Raw genomic sequence first — 20,681 nt, 5'->3', positions numbered from 1 at the left:
CCTCCCCCCTGCCCCACACTCTCTTGTCCTCCCCCCACTCTCTTGTCCTCCCCCTCCCCCGGCTCTCTCCTCCCCCTTCCCTGCTCCCCATTTTACTTTCCTTACCAGGCGGCGGGCAGTCAAAAAGGGCCCCCCCCGCCACCGCCGCTCCTCCTCCTGGGCGGCGAACAGGAAAGTCCCGCTGCCCGGTTCTCTCCCACCCCAGCATCCCATGGGCGCCTGGCCTCGGCGGCTAGTCCTGCCACCTCCTGGCCAAGAGCCGCCTCTGCGGCCGGGCCCAGTGCCTCCGTGACCTGGCCCGCTGCTGGGCTGAGTGCCGCCTTTGCGGCCCACTGGGCCCGCTGCCGCTGCTTGCCAGCCTCTGTGGCCAGTCTCTTCAGGGCCGGCTACTTCTCCCCCCCACCCCCACCCCCACCTTCTGCCTCAGTCTCCGGGAGGGGACAGGCCCAGGCTGCCGGGCCGAGTGCTGCTTCCGTGGCCGGGCCTGCCACCACCGTTGCCGTGGCCTGGCCCGCTGCTGGCCAATTCTCCTGGATGTGCCAGCCAATCAGGCGCCTCCGCCACCCAGCCAATCAGGCTGGGTGCCGGGATGCACATTCGAAGGCACACCAAGGAGAAATAAATAGATAGATACATATCTAACACCTAATGATGCAAGCTCAGAGACATCCAGCAAAAAAGTTCCTAAGATTTCTTTAGCTGGAGTTTGAGCAACCATGTTATGTTAAGTGCACATATAATCTCTGTACACACTCTGAACAATCTTTGCTATTGGACACATCTGCTAGAACTGAAGATGAAACTGATACTGCTTTATATTCTTCACATTTTCTGTGATTTGTGTAAATAAAGGAGGCAGACTCAGTGTAGTACATTGGATCAGTGCACTTAACTCCCTTTTGTACTTTGCAAAACTTGAAAGTATGGCTGTAATGTTGTATTACATAATAATGTAAAGTATATTCATGCATGCCAGAAATAAAATGTGAGATCTTTTTGTTGAAGGCAAACAAGCCTGAACCCCTTTATTTTGATTTAGCATTTTGGTTTGACATTCCAGGAATCTTAAGACATAGCAAGAATTAGAATGGATCAGGAAGGACCATACCTGTGTAACAACTAGGGATGTGCGAAACGTTTCGGATACAAAACGTTTTGTACCCAAAACAGCCTGTTCCGAGTATTTTGTAGACAAAACAAAACACCCATTTCCCAGATCCCAAAGTTTTGTATACAAAACAAAACATCCCTGTTTCGGCTACAAAACGTTTTGTTGTTTCGGACCTCCATTTTGTAGTGATCTCTGAGTTAGTCTCCATTTTGTGTTTGACATCTCTTTGAATTTCCCACCCTTCCAGCTTTCTGATCGGTGACCTAAATCATGGGCTGACCTGCTGACAATTCCCTCCTTGTTCCCCATTGGCTCTTTTGCTTCTTCCCACTCTTTACTGACCCCACATTGGCCAGGGGAAGGGTTGCTAACCCATGGGGTGCTGGGTTCTGTTGTTTCTGTGGTGTTCTGAGTGTAGATTCTCTGGTAGCATATGAGAGTGGATTCTTGTTTTTCACTGAAAATCTCATATGCTACCTACCAGAGAATCTACAATGAACACCTCAGAAACACAAAACCCAGTACCCCAAGGACTTGTGGGTAGGGAGGTGGTTGGCACCCTTTGTGCACTACACAACCCCTCCCTCTCGGAAACCCCAGTGCCCCCCAAGTGGAATTATGGGGCTGCTGAAACCTCCATTATTCCCTATGGGAGAAATCTTAAAAGACACGTAAACTTCAACAATTCACAAAAGATCAGCCCTTTGCCCAATGGAGAGGAGAACTGGTCTTGTGGCTGAGCATGACCTGTCTCCATAGCTAAGTAGGATCTGCCCTGGTTGCATATGAATGGGAGACTTGATGTGTGAGCACTGCAAGATATTCCCCGCAGGGGATGAAGCCGCTCTGGGAAGAGCAGAAGGTTTCAAGTTCCCTCCCTGGCTTCTCCAAGATAGGGCTGAGAGAGATTCCTGCCTGCAACCTTGGAGAAGCCGCTGTCAGTCTGTGAAGACAATACTGAGCTAGATAGACCAATGGTCTGACTCAGTATATGGCAGTTTCCTATGTTCCTAATTCTTTTGAGATAATTCTGGCAGTTTCCTTGCCCCCATTGGGCACTACCACCCACCACATTCCGCTCTGGTTCATCCCTTTTCCCTTGATTTGAAGCAATACATTTGCTGGAATCCCCATTATTCCCTATGGGAAAATTCTTAAAGATGTGTAAACTTTAAAAAATCAGCCCTTTGTCTAATTCCTTTGAAATTTGGGTGGTAGCTTCCACCCACTGGACACTACCACCACCCACTCTTTTTGCCCTGGGACCCTTTTTAAAAATCCAAAACGATTTGGATTTGGATTTGGAAATTTCGGCTACAAAACAAAACAGGGCTGATTTGGATTCAGAAAATTTGGGTACAAAACAAAACGGGGATGTTTCAATTTGGATACAAATCGAAACAAGAAAATTCCAAAATGCACACCCCTAACAACAGTCTGAAGGCATTACCAGCTGCTTAATAAGGCTGACAGCTGATATGTGGATTAATAAGTATGTCAGTAACAAATCAGTTTCCCTGCTTGGGGGAGTTCTGGATTTTGGCATGATCATCAGCTTCAAGCTAATCAAGTCTTTGACTTTGGGCTATTAAGGGTCATTTCCAGCATGGATATGTGCCTAATCCTACCCTGAGGACAAGAAATAGCTATAAGAGATGCTCCTTCTCCTTCACATAATCTAACATGATTTGATTGCTGCATGTGTCAACTTGCACAGTGAGCATACTTTGCCCTTCTCCCTGAACATCCTTGCACAAGCAGATTCTGGTCTGCTGTTGGAGAACTGGTGGCCCGAAGTCTTGCTGACTTGGTCCCTTCCCTGTAACTTCCATCACTGTCAACTGGGCAAAGAGGCATCTTTTTAACATGATTATTCTCTTTAATTAGCAGGCGGGGAGTAACTGGCCCTATCCAGCTCCAGTACCTCCAGTGACTGTTGCTTGTGTCTATCCTATGTTTCTTTTTAGATTGTGAGCCCTATGGGGACAGGGATCCATCTTATTAATTTATTATTTCCCTGTGTAAACTGCTTTGGAAACTTTTGTTGAAAAGCGGTATATAAATTATTATTGTTGTCATTGTTGTTCTCTGAAATGGGTTAACATGAGTTTTTAGACTTACGTTTCTGAACTGCCCAGAACTCTCTGCCATCTCCATAGCCCTATAAACAGCCTATCCAAATCTTTCCACTCAGAGAAGGATGGCAACAAGCTTTGAAACCAATGCAATCCAGCTACATTGCTTTTAGGACAGGTAAACAGACTGTCAACCCCCATCTCTCTCTTCCCGCCCCCCTCTCAAACTTGTATTCTTTAGAAACATGATACTCTCTGCTTAAGGACCACCATGTCAGAATCTCTTTTTGGTTCCCTAGGAGATTTCCATCTTGTTTGCTTCTAAAGTCGTTCTCATGACCGGCTCTAGCTAGGCTAGGGCAGCCCTACCTGGGTAGAGCCAGTCATGAGAAGGGCCGGGATCACTCCCACTCCTGGATCTCCACAACCAGGTAGTCTAGGGGTTTTTTTTAAGAAGGGTGCAAGTTTCATCTTAGAAGAACCCCAAAATTCTCTTTAGGATTCACTTTGGAGACATTTCAGTTCCAATACTAGAGAGGAGCTTTTAGTCACTGGAATGTCAAAAACAGATGGCTATAGCTATGGCTGCCAGATAATTTTTGGCAAATGATCCTGTGCTATGGAAAGCTTCACAACATGCAGAAATTCAAATTCAATGAAGTAAAATAAAGGAAAACATTATTTCTGTCAGGAAAATGTGGCAACGTAGCTAGGCATCATAATGCAGAATACCATAACTTGTGCATGGCTACCCATGAACAAATGGGCTAGCTCTATTGCCTCAATGAAAGCTAAGCATTAATGGGAATTTCAGATGATTGTAGCCCTTTTAGGTGCACAGCACTGTCAACCATGGGGCGGATATAGCTCCCCAGCTACTGGATTTGCCTCCATTGTCAAATGATGTCCCATGGAGTACAGCAGGGGTAAGCATCAGATTGGTATGGGGGTGGAACTTGCCAGAGTGTTCCTGTTGGCACTGGCTTCATTCACGTGTAATGTGGAACTGCGGGTCAAATGGATCTCACTGATTGCAGTGGTGCATGCAATATGGAACCGCAGATCTTACTGATTACAGAAAGTTCACTCTCTATTACGTCCAAATTCAAATGGAACAGTGGGGCAGACTGTGTCTAAACTTGGGTTGTGGTGATGAAACTCACAACAACTCAAGGGTTCGCACTGGAGTCAGAAGAATGGAACCTCGGATACGTCACTGTGTGGAACCACATTTGCATGCATTTGCACGTAATGCTTGGAGAACCTCTGGCTCATTCAACTCTGGTTCCATGTTACGTGTGAATGCAGCCACTGTAACCATGTACAGCTTACATGGTTATATAATGCCTGAAAATGGCTTATATCATAAATATATACATGATATAACAAATAGAAATATGTGACTCTGCTCTCAATCTCAATATTCCTATTTATTTTTTACATTATTACCATAAGGCAAGTGATAAAATAAATGTTTATTTCACTACACTATGTAGCAAGATTACCACGCTAAGGTTGGGGAGAATTTACTATTGCCTCTGACTGGTTTAGCTAATTTGTTTCAAATCACTAGATAAATATGCCTTGGACAACTACTTTCTGAAGCTATTTTACGAAGTGTGCCACAGGAACACAAGAAGAATAAGCACTGAAAGGAAAGGTGAAAAACAGAACCTTAAAAAGAAACAATACATGCATATGTAACATTGAAGTATCTTATGCTTTAAGCTCAGAGTTTCTAAATGAATGCCACATATTCTACTAAAAGCATGATGAAAGTTCACATTCTGTGAAATGAGGCACATGGTGTCTCTATGGGGATAAAATGAATCTTACAGAGTAATGTCTCCTCAAGAATGACATAGATCTTAGGCATAGAAAACAGGTCTGTAACAAACAAGTTATTTTGGGTTCTTGCTGACAAAGTGTCATAGCAACAGCTTGAAATTATTGCGTATGGGGAATCTTTTAGAAATGAGAGACTTTGACATGTTTTGATATGAGAGGTCACACAGAGGTAAAAAAATTATGCACATTAGAAAAGCCTGATATCTGTTTCTTATGGGGACATTTCCCCACATAATTAAATTTATATTGTCTTGTATGCTCTTCAGTAAAGAATGTCTTGGGCAAAAAGGTCAAAACCTGAATTTAAATTACAATATTATGATAAATGAAATGATCAGCAATGATTCCATTTTTAGCTAACAAAATGATTTTTTTCAAAAATGGATTCTAATTTGAGAACACTTCATGGCCTCTCTTCAAGGAGAATAGGAGAAGATGATTGCCCAGAACTAGGTAGGATGATGATAGTGCTGACTACATGTTTAGAGGGAAGTGAAGCTCTATGTTGGCATAAAGAACCTTGGTATAATCTACCCAGTAGGGCAGCAGCGATACAGGAAGATGCTGAAGGGCATCATCTCATACTGTGCAGGAGGAGGCAATGGTAAACCACTCCTGTATTCTACCAAAGAAAACCACAGGGCTCTGTGGGTGCCAGGAGTCAAAATCGACTTGATGGCACACTTTACCTTTACCAGGGAATGGCAGCATTCTGCCTGGCAGTGCTTCCTAGTGTTGCCACACTCCATAGCTATATCCTGTTCTCCCTGGGTCCAGGGCTTGTCTGTAGAAACAAATGCTAATTAACCCAGGGAATGTTCCTTCACATAGGTGTCCAGCATTCCAACTGATGAGAGAACAAGTGCTGAACTGTGGGGAGAGTGGGGGTATGGCTAATTAGCATGTTGGCATCATGGGCTTTGGCTAGCTAAGGTGTTCCCATTTCCCATGCACTTGGATACACTGATCCAATTTCTTAACATCTGCACAGTTTTTGTATCTAGATCACATCCCAACGATGACTGGCATACCAGCCTTCTGTATTGCTGGTTAGGAAGGCCACACAGGTAAAACTATGCACATAACTTGACTGGGACCTCTGTTGTTTTAAGTGGATTCTACGAATACTGTGCAGCCTACATTCATTTCAATGAGGCTGGAGGTGTGGTTGCTCCTGATTTCCTTTATCCAAAGTTCTTTATGTATGCTGATGTGTTCACAGATATTCTATGTGTGGGAAGTTTATCCTTACATATCTATGAAGAACTAATTGGCATTAAACTCACTTCATTTCAATATCTAATGCCTCTACCTTAGCAGGACATTTATCTCTGTCTGTGCAGGAATTTGGCTCAAATGTGTAGAATTTCTTCCGTATGTTATCAAAAGAATTTCTGTACTGGGAAATTTTTGTAGTTCTTTTTCTTTAAAGACTCAGACTTGGAAAGGAGAGCTGGTCTTGTGGTAGCAAGCATGACTTGTCCCCTTAGTTAAGCAGGGTCTGCCCTGGTTGCATTTGAATGGGAGACTCGAAGTGTGAGCACTGGAAGATATTCCCCCTAGGGGATGGAGCCACTCTGGGAAGAGCAGAAGGTTTTGTATTTCCTCCCTGGCTTCTCCAAGATAGGGTGGAGGGAGATTCCTGCCTGCAACCTTGGAGAAGCCACTGCCAGTCTGTGAAGACAATACTGAGCTAGATAAACCAATAGTCTGACTCAGTATATGGCAGCTTCCTATGTCCCTACTTTCTTGTTTTTAAGTTTTCTATAGAATCTGATTAACATAAGAACAAAAGAACAGCCCTGCTGTATCAGGCCCAAGGCTGATCTAGTCCAGCATTCTGTTTCCCACAGTGGCCCCACCAGATGCTTCTGAGAAGCCCACAGGCAAAAGATGAGGGCATGCCCTCTCTCTTGCTGTTGCTCCCCTGCAACTGGTATTTAGAAGCATATTTCCTCTGAACCTGGAGATGAACTATAGTCCTCATACTAGTAGCTATTGATAGAGCTGTCCTGCATGAATTTCCTTTTAAAACCACCCAAGCTAGTGGCCATCAGCACATCACATGGCAGAGAAGTCCATAAATTATGTGCTGTGTGAAAAAGTACTTCCTTTTGTTGGTCCTATATTTCCTGGCCTTCAGTTTCATGGGATGACCCCTGGTTCTAGTGTTAAGAGGGAGGGAGAGAAATTTATCTCTGTCCACTTTCTCTACTCTATATGTAATTTTATATACTAGTATCATGTCTCCCCGTAGTCACCTCTTTTTCAAACTAAAGAGCCCCAGATGCTGTAGCTTTGCTTTGCCTCATAAGGAAGGTGCTCCAGGCCCCTGCTCGTCTTGATTGCCCTCCTCTTCACCTTTTCCTTTCATACAATATCCTTCTTAAGATAAGGTGCCCAGAACTGAATGCAGTATTCCAGATGTGGCTGCTCCATAGATTTGTATAAGGCATTATAATATTAGCATTTTTATTTTCAGTCCCCATCCTAATGATCCCCTAGCATGGAATTGCCATTCTGCCCAGCGCCTAATGGCTGTCAGGCAGGATGAGGAGGACAAGGCGCACGTGTGTGTCTGCCCTCCACCCATGAGGGGGTGAGCCATAGGGTTGCACTGGCCCAATGGGGAAGTGAGATCCACATTCATATACATGGTGCATGCTCCCCTCTCACTTCTAAGCAGGCTGCTGGCTCCCACCCACCCTCCCAATTATCCAGTGAGAGACTAGGTGGTTGCTTTTGGACCTAGTAGGAATTTTTGTCTTCACCCAGATTGGCTTAGGGTGTAGAATTTTTCACCTACTCCTCACTGAGGTGTGTTTTCGTTGAGTTAGGGGTGGAAGTCATTCTTAAGGAGTTGGTCACATGAGTGTGTGAGTGCTGGCAAGGTAAAGCAGGGTATTCATTGGTGTTCAACTGGAGGCACCTTTGTTAGGTGATAGGTGGCTTCATGGGACAGCCCCTCAGGGTTTTGCGGCCCAGACTCTCTATTTTTAGGTGGCCACTTGGATCACCTGCTCAGAGCTTGCGGGGGCTCGGGGGGCATGATCTGGGCAGTTGCCTCATTGGCACAGTAAACTATGTGGCTGGAAGAAGCTAGGCAGCGGTCACTGCTGGCAGCTTTCAGGTCCGGTTGATTTGCCCAAATAGTTATAGAGGTTGGAATTGCCCATGCTCTAGTTAAATGTTACTAAACTTGTTACATATCCTTTATAAATAGTTAATAAAGTGTGGCCCTCTTTCATCCCATACACATGTGTCCTGTCTTCATTTGGGGGTCTGGAGGTAATTGCCTTTTCCACAGCTGCTACACACTGTCAACTCTTTCAGCGAGCTGTCCACTACAACCCCAAGATCCCTCTCCTGGTCAGTCAATGACAGCTCAGACCCCATCAGTGTATATGTAAAGTTGGGGTGTTGTTGTTGTTGTTGCTGCTGCTATTGTTATTATTTGCAAACTTTTACATACATTTTATTTCAGGTCCTTTAAAAATAGGCAGGATATGGCCTATTTATTTATTTATTTTACTGCCTTTAAAAATTGCCTTCTTTCACAACCGAAAGAGTAACTAGAAAAGCATTTGCAAAAATAAAGCCTTGAGTTAGGAGAGACACCATTAAGAATATGTGCTGCATGAAAGCACACCTCGTAACTGGAAGACACAGAGGCAGGATAACTGTTGCCTATTGCCATAGAATCTGTTAGCTTTTGTGCACACTGTTATCTACAGCTGTTCAGAGGCGTAACTATAGGGGGGGCAGGGGGGGCACGTGCCCCGAGCGCCATCTTTTCTGGTCACGTGGGGGGCGCCGCCATGACCAATTTTTTTTTTAAAAAAAATTAATTCTTTGTTAATACAAATGTTTCCTGCTCAGTGCAGCAGCGCTGCAGCAGTCAAGGGAAAGCGTCAGTGCCCCCTTCCCCACGAGCGGTCCCTTCCGCGCCGCCTGCGCCCCCCCCCATTGCTTTGCTGGTGCCTGGCGGCCAGTCAGTGGCCTGGCTTGGCAGCGGCGGTGGGTGCTTGTAAGGAAAAACCTAAGTATAATGTAGTATGTTGGGGGGGCGGGGGGGCGCGGTGGGGGGGGCGCCATTTCAGTGCTTGCCCTGGTCGCCGTTTTCCCTAGTTACGCTTCTGCAGCTGTTGCTCATGAAAGATACAGCCAATGCAATATGCTTTTCAACATACTAGCCGACCCCACACAGAGTATCTGTGCGCTCTTGGGGGCCAGCGGTTACCTCCCCCCCCACCTTCTGCCCCAGTCTCCGGCCGGCCTGTGCCAGGCCCAGGCTGCTGTGGCTGGGTCTGCCACTGCTTTGCCGCCGCCGCCAGGCCCGCCGCTGCCACCACTCACCTCCGCTCACCTCCACGGCCAGGCCCGCCACAGCCTCACCACCACAGCCGGGCCCGCCGACGACCGATCCTCCTGAGTGTGCCTCAGCCTATCAGGTGCCTCCACTGCCCAGTCAATCAGCTGGGCACTAGGACACACATTCCAAGGCGCACCCAGGAGAATAAAATATATAGATACATGATATGTAAATGTGACAATGAAAAAAAGTCCATGATTTGGAAACCAGATGAACAATCCCTTGAAGGGATGTTATTTACTTGGCAAGGCATCTCCTGAAGGTTACGCTGCTGCCTATCAAAAGTGGCAGGATTCATGAGCAGTACTCTACTGTGGTCCCTGTCATATTTTTTAAGGTATATATATTCCCATTAAAACAACATGAGTAATTTATGCTGCAGGAACAGACTAGCTCAGGCAATTATAGTTGAAACTAGTTAACTTTTAATAGGATGACAAAGTCAAGGACTACATACATAACAATAGCTGGCATTATGAAAGTGCCCTGTGATATAATAAGTCACAGAGGGTATAATTCTGGCCTAAACCGTGATTCTCTGACAAGCTGTTTCACACTAGTAGATTTCAAGGGGTTTGCAGCCATGGACAATGTACAGCTTTACAATAATGAGATGTTCATGAGTATAACAGCAAGATTATGGCCTATTATTTTCCCCCAGACACATTCATGGCATATACTAAGTATGAGCAACACCTCTAAAAGAGATAATATTTCTTGGTGAGGAATGTTGAATGAACATGTTGAGTGTGTGAAAATCTACCTGTTGGTAATTGCTCATCCAGGAATGAAGCTCTGTAACAATGAGCATGGCCTAGTGCTGATCTGACTTTTTAATCTTCTTCTTCTGGCTAATTTCACAATTGGGGGAGTTATTTCTAATTAAATGTGGGAAAGAGTTCAAAGGGGGCAGGCTGGACCAAAAAGAAAAAAAGAAAAAAAAGGAAACAAGTTACCTGTGTCTGATGTGTGTGGCTAAGTTTCCGCATATGGCCATGCCCCCACATCTGATGTCCGACACAGTGGGTATGGCTAGGTTGGATGGGGTGGCTCCACAGGGTGGCTCCACAGGGATGGGGGCTGGGTTCTTTGGACCCATTTACACAATGGTGGTGCTGCCTCCATGAATTTATCTACGCCTTTCTTAAAGCCATCCAGACTGCTGCTTGTCACTTCATCTTGTGGCAGAGAATTCCATAGGTTAATTATGTATTGTGTGAAAAAGTACTTCCTTTTGTTGGTCATTGTAAAATGTTGGCCCTTTGTAAAATAAACATCCTCTACACACACACACACACACACACACACACACACACACACACACCATGGTTTCTCACTGCTTCGCATTGGCATGGGCAGGCAAGAACAGGAAGGAAGGCACAGACTGAGGCAACAGCACACAGAGTGCTCTGCCTCAGCCAGCTTCTCCCACCCACTGCACAGTTGAAGGATCCACACTTGATCATTCATCACAAACCCACAGGTGTGGGCTAGATTGAATGGGGTGGGGGAGACTACTCAACCCTCCGCCAAAATAAAATAAAATAAAATAAAATTCCACACAGCATCTTGATCCTTAAACACAAATCCACAGATCTATGTCAGAGTGCATTTGTAAAAAAAGACAACACAATCTCCAATGGATTCTTGACCATTCACAAACCAACTGGGTCCCAACATGTTTCTTTTGCTCCACAATTCAAACACACACCTAGATCACAAACCAGCTTGGACATATAGTGCATTTGTAAGGAAAAAGGTTAAAAACCACAACACATGCTTCACAGTCACTTCGACTTTCTGGATTGCAAACCAACTTGAGCATTGTGTGTGTGTGTGTGTGTGTGTGTGTGTGTGTGTGTGTGTGTGTGTGAAGACATGGACAACCAATTAATGGGTGAAAAGGGCCATAGCTTTATTAATGAGCTATAAACAGGTAACCCCCCCTCCCCATGACAGTGCAGGGCCTAGCAATGACCGGGTTCAGACTTTCGCTCTTCCCCCTTGCCTTGCTTAGGGGACACACCCTGGCTTTGAGAGGCAGCAGGTGCAAACCTGCTTCCTCTCCTTCACAGCCAATGGGGGCCTGGATCCTTCTAGGTCTTCACACACCCCAGACCACGCAGCCCAAGGGTGTGTAAATTCCTGAAGTAGCTTTCATGGCAAATCGTCCTCCCTGGGCCGCACAAACCACAAGGGAGCGATTGACCAATCACCCACCTTAACTGTCCAAGAGTGCTCACCAATGTTCATACCCATCTACTTATCACCCAACCCACACTGTCCCTGCCAAGCTGTGACCTATCTAATAAAATCTGCTAGAACAGCAGTAGGCGAAATAACCCACAACCAGGCCAATGTGTTGGGAGCCAAAAATCCTACTTGGCCCCCAAAAGGACGACCAGCCTTTAGGCTTGCTCTATATCAAGGGAAGGGAGGGGGATCCTGCTCCGAACTGAGAGTTTGGGGCAGGGAGATGCTGAGCAGCTGCTTTAGCCACACCCCCAAAACCCAAAGGCCCAATCACAGGCTTCATGGGGCCTTGTGCTAGGGGCTGGGACAAATTGCCCTCCCCTCTGCACGAGGCAAGGGGAGGGGCATTCTGGCAGTAAGAAAAAACTTTACCGGAAGAGGAAGAAAAAAATATTAAAATCAGAGCATTGACTGATCCACTTCAAAGTAAATACACAGAGCTTCCCCACCCTGCCCTACATCTGTGCTCAATATCAAAGCCCTATGTCAAGTAGGGATGTGCAAATCAATTCAGGTATAAAATGATTTGCACCCAAATCTGGCTGATGTGGGTGATTTGTAGACAAAACAAATCACCCCTGTGCTCAATTGCCAAGATTTGGGTAAAAAAAAATCACCTCAGATTCGGACCCAAAAAATTCAGATATTTGGACCTCTGTTTTGTGACCAAAGTGGGTTGGGTGGTAGTGCCCAATCGCTGGAAGCTACCACCCAAATTTCAAAAAATTGGGCAAAATGGTGTTTAAAATAAAAAAATTGAAGTTGGCACGTCTTCCCACAGGAAATAATGGTGTTTTCTGCTGCCTTATAATTCCACAGGGAACAAGGGTGGCCCAGAATGTGTTGTGGTGGGTGGTAGTGCCCAATGGGTGTAAGGAAGCTACCACCCAGAATTGGCAAAGGAGTGTTTTTTTTTTTTAATTGAAGTTGGTATATCTTTGTGCAAGATTTGGAGCAGGAAAGGGGTTTGGGGAGCAGAACAGTGGGTCAGGTGGTAGTGCCCCAATGGGTGCCTGCTACCACCCAGATTTCAAATAAATTGGTGAAGGGGGTGATTCCCCCCCCAAAAAAAGTTTGCACGTATTTAAGCTTCCCCCCCATAGGGAATAATGGGGAATTTCAGCAGCCCCATAAGTCCACTTGGGGGGCACCAGGGTGGCCCAGAGCAATTTCTGGTGTAGTGCACATATGGTGCCAACCACCCCCAAACAACAAGCCCATGGGGCACTGGGTTTTCTTGTTTTCAATGTCTGAGGTGTTCTGAAAGTTGATTCTCTGGTAGGAAATGAAAGTGGATTCTTTCTAAGTTTATTCATCTTGCTGGTGTGCGGGGTGCATAAGATGCATCACAGAGCCCACACCAGTTACAGGGCTGGTAGGCAGGTATACTGGCCTCTAGGCCATAGACATACACCCCAAGGGCTGGGCCTAATGCCACCTCCGTTCCCTCATGCGTTCTTTAGTGGGGGAAATGACGGTTTGAAAGAGCTGGCCACCAGGAAGATGTGCCATTCATCAAGTACTTCTGTTGCCATTAGTATTATGCATGGCAGGGGGCACTGTGTTGTATAGTTGTGCTTTTTGAACCTCTGCAGCTCATGTAGATTTGGGGGGCTGGAACTGTTGGGCGATGCTTCTACAGATCTTGAGTGTAACAATAAAGAGCAGGTGTATTTTTAGGTCTGTGTGTTCCCTCCGTTTTCCCTCCTACCAACACAGCAATCACTGCTGCAAAATAAAATGATGATGATGATGATGATGATGATGATGATAAATACATAAATAAATCCTGCTACTATCAACAGCCAATTTAAGTCACAGTAAAGTCCCACCCATCACTAAAATGGTTGTTAATTTCTTCCCAGCCAAATCAATTGAGAATTTTTATCCAACCCTGAAAACATTTTGATAAAGCCCCTCCATTGTGAATATGGTGGTGAAAATGGTGTCTTGCCTTGATTAGTACTAATCTAGACCTTAGTCGTGAAAAGCACAATTAAAAGCAAATTTGGGAGTTTCCCTGTAGGTAAAATAGCCATGGAATTTCATAGGAAGTAACATTTCTCAAGGGAGGGCAGATTTGTTCCCACACCTCTAGACTGCCTTTGCTTTTGAAGTGAATTTAGAAGTTCTTCAAGCCAAACATTGGAGGATTTCAATGATGCCAAAGGCATTTAGTAAGACTAGAAGTGTTTCTTATGAGGATTTCCTATCTCTAGTCAAGACAACAGTATCCTCACAATTTATTCTATTTCATTTCATTTCTGTTTCTCACTGTCTTGGTAAGAATATCTGTGCATTTCTCACACATATGTACTTTCTCTTCCTAGAATAGACGTCCTTCTTTGTTAAAAATATTAGGGTGGTTTTTTTGGTCCAAATATTATACAGGTATATTGATGTATGTGTGAATACAGATGAGCTGATAATGAAAACATGGGTGCAAAGGTGCAGATTTAAGAAAAAACAACAAAGGAGAGGGAAAAGGGATAAGAACATAAGGATATAAATTTTAAAAAATAATAAATAATAACATAAGAACAGCCCTGCTGGATCAGGCCCAAGTTCCATCTAGCCCAGCATCCTGTTTCACACAGTGGCCCACCAGATGCTGCTGGAAGCCTACAGGCTGGAGCTGAGGGCATGCCCTCTTTCCTGCTGTACTCCCCTGCAACTGGATGAAATGGTGGCTGAGGCTGAGATAATGAGCTAAGAGGGATGGAACAATGGCAGGGAAGATGGACCACACAAGACATCTGCCAGAGTAATTCAAGAAAAATGAAGCATGAAGCTTTCTCCAAAAGGAGAAAAAAGTAAGGACTGGTCAGTATTTGGTGCAGATTGTACCACCAGTTATCACAATTTTTGGTAGTGGGTTGAACAAAAATTTGGATTGCGTGGACACACCTTAACATCTAATTAGCCAGCAATTAGTAAGCTATATGAAAAAGGTAATAATGGGACAAATCTCTGAACAGCATTCCTTTTCCATTTGGAACCCAGCTATCACACATTGTCCCTACTGTATTTGCACAATGTGAGCTACCTGCGTTACCCCAGCCAGCTCATGTCATCTGGAGCGCTGTGAGTCCAGTTCCAGCAGCTCCAACCTGTAGAGCCCTATTTTTCTACTCATCTTTTTACCAAAGTAGAATGAATCAACAGTTCATTCTACCCTGGCAGGTGATTGTGTGTGTGGTAGCACCGAGCCAGGAGGAAGGAGTGGCATGAAGAGCAGAGCTCTGCTGCTCCTGCAGTGCACTTTGGGATGCGGGAGGGCTTCCTCCTCCTGATCCCAGCTTGGGTCTCTGATACCATGCCAACCATGTGGGTGCAGTGCGGTGGAGTTTGAGAGGGCCGCTACTTATCTGGAAGGAAGGAAGGCAAGCTTCTGCCTTTCCCACAGCCCTCTCCAACCTTTTGAGGAGTGAACCCTGTAAATAAACTTGCTGTATTACCAACATTCATGTGGAACCTAAGTTCTGTAGTCAAGGTTCGACTTTCATTAAATGAATTACCAATATTCCCTTCTTGCATAGGTCTTGGGGCTTATTTACACCAATGATTGCCCTTGGATAAAATCCCTGTAGAGTTCAACCTTTGATTTCTTTGTATATGAAAATGGGTGAGTTAGAGGTTGAAGTGACAAGATAAGAGCTCACAAGGCCAAACACAACTTGGTGCCTTTGACTCTCTCCCCTTTTATCCCAAGTTACAAGTGATCATAGCAGAATGTCATCTCTGATAGTGGAGATCATTGTTCCATAAAAAGTGAACGAAGAATAGCTCATGACAAATAAGCAAGACCATGTGACTGAAGCACTCTGGAATTCCTGTTTATCTAGAGTTTGTTACTTCAGAGTATGAGCACCCTGAGAAAACAAATGGAGCTTTCTATATCAAGCAACCTTATATGGCAGAGTAGTATCATACTGGAAACAGGATTGTTGCCATTGGCACAGTGATGAAAATTGCTCCCAGTTTTGTCCTTTGATCCAGCTGCCATTATAATAGCATCATCTGGCATTGCAGCACGGTATTCATAGGAACATAGGAAACTGTCATATACTGAGTCGGACCATTGGTCTATCTAGATCAGTATTGTCTTCACAGACTGGCAGCGGCTTCTCCAAGGTTGCAGGCAGGAATCTCTCTCAGCCCTATCTTGGAGAAGCCAGGGAGGGAACTTGAAACCTTCTGCTCTTCCCAGAGTGGCTTCATCCCCTGAGAGGAATATCTTGCAGTGCTCACACATCAAGTCTCCCATTCATATGCAACCAGGGCAGACCCTGCTCAGCTATGGGGACAAGTCATGCTTGCTACCACAAGACCAGTTCTCCTCCTATTCGTATGTGTTAAGAACATAAGAACTGGATCAGGCCCAAGGCCCATCTAGTCCAGCATCCTATTTCACAGAGTGGCCCACCAGATGCCGCTAGAAGCCCGCAGCCAGGAGTTGAGGGCATGCCCATTCTCCTGCTTACTCCCCTGCAACTGGTACTCAGAGGCAGCCTGCTATTACTGTATTTGTGCAGTAATAGACTAATATTAGTAATATGTTAATGAATAGTAATAAATTTTACTGTATTAGCTTAACATTTCAAAATGAACACCATTTTTTCTCAAGGGACACATTATAAGAATTATGTATTGTAATTCATGGACCAAGTCCTGTGAATTTTTAGTCATGCCTGAGCCCCACTGAAAGTAGCAAAATCACATTTAGTCATGACCAACCTAAATTTATTTGATTGATTTCAATCAAAATTAGTGGTAACTAGCCTGTGCTAGATGGTACATGGTATTAGTAAATCACAGTTTGATTGTGTGAATGACCTCTATATGAATTAGGGATTGTAACTAACATGATGTGTTCTGTTATGGAGATGGTACACACTGTGATGACACTACTGCGGGCTTGGGAGGCAGTAAAGGCACTGCTGCTTCTGCAAGCATCATCATCATAGTTTCTCCCATTGTCCTGAATGGGATAAATTGAAAGCAGCAATCTCATTGTTGCCTGCAGTAGCATTACCATGGTATGAACCATCTCCATAAGAGTGCCCATTATCAGAAAGTGGAGTGCCATACAATATAGATTACACACTTTTACATGTAATATGCAAATGAAACTTGTATAACAGCAAAGACCCCAAATCATTTTCAGCAACAAGGTAAGTAAGCTCTTTCAACTTTTTTTCAGTGATAGGAGAGGGAGGCTTAGCATTACCTTCAAAACTCATCCTAATCTTTCAATGAATTTAAAGCCTTTCTTAGTTCCAGTTTGATAGACTTTCAGGACAAACACTTGGTGTTGGGTTTTTGTTTTGTTTTTAAGAGAAGAAAGAAGATACCTTGGTGTTTGTCACTGGAAATGGAACTTTGGAACCGTTCGTAACTGGGGATGTCTGTCTCTCATTCGGTCTTGAAGTGATTATATTTGTAGTTGGAGGTTGATTGTGCAAAACTGAAGATAGGCAGAGCTGAACAGTCTCCTTCAGAGCTTTTAGCTGTGACTCCTGAAGGGAAAAAATTCATTTGATCTTAATGAAAGATTATGGAAAATACTATATCTTCACTTTCATGTCATTTACCCTTTACAACAAATGAGAAAACAAAACAAAAGGTGGGTTCATATGATACTGACTCCAGCACACATGATTAAAATGGGTATGCATCAAGAGTGTACCCATCCTTATGTCTTTCACAGACAACCTGACAACCTCCTGGGATGTTTTTTACTACTGCTCTATGCATGACTTAAATACTAACTTAACCTAGTATTTGAGTCGCATCAGCATTTTGAATAAACATCCAGGAGGATGTCAGGACATCTGTAAAAGGATTGGTGCACTGTTGGCATGTTTAGCATGTGAATCACAAAATGATCTCCAAACAGGTTCAAAGTGATCAGGTGCACAGCTGAAAATAGTTGGTGGATACCTGAGACATGATTCAATGCACCATTCCCTATATCACGGATAAAGCATGGTCTTTTAGGTTTCTCCAAATTTATTGGGGGGAAATGAATTCATGTCCTGTAAATTAGTAGTTAAATTAGTAATTTAATTGTTGAACATACCAGTCACTTAAAAACCATAAAGTTTACTAAGTTGTCTCCATTTTGTGTAATTTAATATAAAAAAATAAACATAATATTTGGACAAGTTTATGTAATAGGTTATCCTGCATTTCAGACTGTAGATACTGAGGCGGGTCTCACGATCCGTGAGACCCGCTTTTTCCAAAACTGCGGGGAGTTTTGCTTAGCCTGCTCTCCCCGCAGACGATTGGGCAGGGAGCCCTGGGCGGCCGGATTGGCCGCCCACATGATTGCCGGCTCCAAGATTGAGCCGGCAGGGGCTGGGGGGAACAGGGGCCGATCAGCCCCCGCAAGCTCCAGCATGCCCTGCGCGAGTGCTCAGGGCATGCTGGCGAGACCCCCGGAGCTGGGAGGCAGCTTTTTGCCTCCCCTCCGGGGGTCTCCTCATGAGTAGGTGTGGCACGAAGCCGCACCACGGCTACTCACGATCTAGAAAACCAGGTTTGCGGAGCGCTTGCCTGTTTGGGGGCAGCAAGCTGGTTTGGGGGCAGGGGTTCTTGAGCGCGTCATCCACTCTAGAACCACCGGGCTCGCAGCCGAGCCCGGTGGTTCTTACAATCTGCAAAAATCAGGCTAGGCTCTCCTAGCCTGATTGTTTCAGATCGTGGGAATAGCCCCCCTATGTGTTATAACTGTTCTGAGGGGAAAAACACTCAGTAATCAGAACATAACACTTGTGGTGGTGACAATGTGAGGGAAAGAAGGTTTATTAAGCAGATCATCCTGCAAATGCAGGTTCCCATTGGATGACCAATGTCTTCCAAAACTAAACACTGATTCCTGTGTGATCATGGGGCTTCTGTGCATGCTGCAAGGCAATAATTGCTATTAGTAATTTCTTTTAGCCAGAATATTTCCAAAAAATATATTATTTTTAATAAAAACATACAACAGTTCTCATTCTAAGGCAGTTTTTAAAAAAAACTTCAGACAAAATAGCACTTACTGTTGCTATCTGTTGAAAATCCCATGAAAATCCCACATAGCTGGAGGTATTTTTTGACCCTTTTACTGCAGTCACCCAGCTAAGCAGGTTGTTTCCCACTTTGGTGTGTGTGTGTGTGTGTGTGTGTGTGTGTGTGTGTGTGTGTGTGTGTGTTTAAATACTAGGGACTGAGATACTAGGGACTGAACTTAGCACATTCTGCATGCATGGCACATGCTTTACTGCAGAGTGATGCTCCTTCCCTAAAGCTATAGCCTCCAGTCTCCTAGTCTCTGGCAGCAAGAGCCTCCAAGGACTAGCAGCTGCAGAAGGCATACAGTACCTGTTCATAGGCTTACTCCACCTGGGAAGTCAATGATCCTGTTCAATAAACACTGTGCCTCTTCCAGGTATATCTCAGTTCTTGTTAGGATTAACAGATTGTCAACCTCTGCCTTAGCTCACCTTATCTGTTTTCTCAATATTCCTCTCCTACACTGGGAGTTGGAGAACAAATGTGTTCTTTAGCACAATATGCCGTCAACTTCAAGCCTGAGCCTTGTCCAGGGTCTTGCCACTTAGAGCAAAAGCAAGGGTGAGAGTAGAGGTCTCAACAGCTCAATGTTCTTTGGCTCAACTATCATTTATGCTGCTATGATGATAAATCAAATAAGAGTGGCTCCCACAGTATAATATCACCCACATCTGCTGTTTTTCAATGCAGTGTTCTTTCTTGTTGAACTATGAGGTAGTTCTTTGGGTGTGAACATCCTGCTGTGGCTTTCACTACTCTTCCTTGTGTATGTGATGCCATCCCTTGAGAAACATATAAAAAACCGTTTTTCTCACACATTGTCACCACCACAAGTGTTATGTTCTGATTATTCTCTAGTTGAGAGTGTTCTTTTCACAACAGTACTTGGGAAACCCTGGGTTCTTCATGTCCTATCCCTTGGGCATGTTACTGTTTGGGCATTGTCATTGACAGTCTGTTCTTCCCTGTGTTACCCTGAATAAAGGGTATTTATTTCTAAAGATATGCAGAAAAATCCAGAGAAATTTCATTTGTCTTATAAAAACTTGGTTTTGACTTGAAAATCTCAATTGTTTTTTCCTGGAAGGAACCCTAACATTTCTTTGGAATTTCAGCTTTAAAAAAATCAGTGCCAAGCTTAGTTGTTTGTAAACGTGTTGGCTGACATGTCCCACAACCTTATGAAAGGTAGAACAATCGGCCCATCCTCAAAACAAGCCAGTAAACTAATGGTACATGTTGCCTAGCAACACAAGCTGCAGAGAGGGGAAAGCAATTTTCACTTCTCTACCTTCCCCAGAAAAGCTTTCCTGCACAAGCCCCCAGGAATACGAAAAGGACTTTTGTGGGGAGGGGAGAGAAGTGAAACTCACTTCCCCCCTCCCAACATATTACAATGCAGGGCTACATGTACACTGCATTGTGAGGCAAAATGTGCAGTTGGTTTACTGGCTCCTTGTGAGGATGGAGCTCTTGTTCCACCCTCATAAATCTGTGGGACATATCAGCCAAGGGATCTGTGTTCTTGTCTGGAGGAAGCCCTGGAAGTCATGGCCAAAGGTATTATTTGCTGGCTTGTTACCTGAGCCATGCTGTGCCATGAACAGCAGTGTACTGTTATGTTTTTCTGATTGCCCTGTCCAGGTGTGTGGAGTGACTGTATGGGTTAGATAAGGTCATGTGGGCTCATTTGTCCATTCACTGAGGCTATTCACATGATGGGAGAAAATCGGGCTAGCGGACGCTAGCCCGATTTTCTCCCATTGTGAGAACCACGAGGCTCGGCTGCGAGCCCAGTGGTTTGCAAGCGGGTCACCCGCTTAAGTAGCCCGGTGCTTAAACCGGGTTTGCAGAGCAGAGAGCTCTGCAAACCTGGTTTTGGCCAACGTGAGGAGCCATGGCACGGCTCTGCGCAAGGGCTCCTCACGAGGAGACCCCCCCCGAGGTGAGGCAAAGAGCC

At 44.8% G+C, this 20,681-nt stretch overlaps 1 protein-coding gene across 2 annotated transcripts in view; it reads right to left on the bottom strand.

Annotated features, from left to right (window-relative positions):
* LUZP2 (leucine zipper protein 2) overlaps positions 1–20,681 on the bottom strand; it is a 593,960-nt gene that overhangs the window by 73,177 nt on the left and 500,102 nt on the right. For both annotated transcript variants that reach the window (XM_053252886.1, XM_053252876.1), the window contains one exon: positions 17,014–17,178. In XM_053252886.1, coding sequence (XP_053108861.1) covers positions 17,014–17,178 — 165 coding nt within the window. The remainder of the gene's footprint in view (positions 1–17,013; positions 17,179–20,681) is intronic.

The sequence above is a fragment of the Hemicordylus capensis genome, chromosome 1, assembly GCF_027244095.1.
Source record: "Hemicordylus capensis ecotype Gifberg chromosome 1, rHemCap1.1.pri, whole genome shotgun sequence".
In the NCBI taxonomy this organism is placed as follows: Eukaryota; Metazoa; Chordata; class Lepidosauria; order Squamata; family Cordylidae; genus Hemicordylus; species Hemicordylus capensis.
The sequence above is the reverse complement of the archived record's forward strand: the minus strand, read 5'-3'. Positions and strand labels throughout refer to the sequence as shown.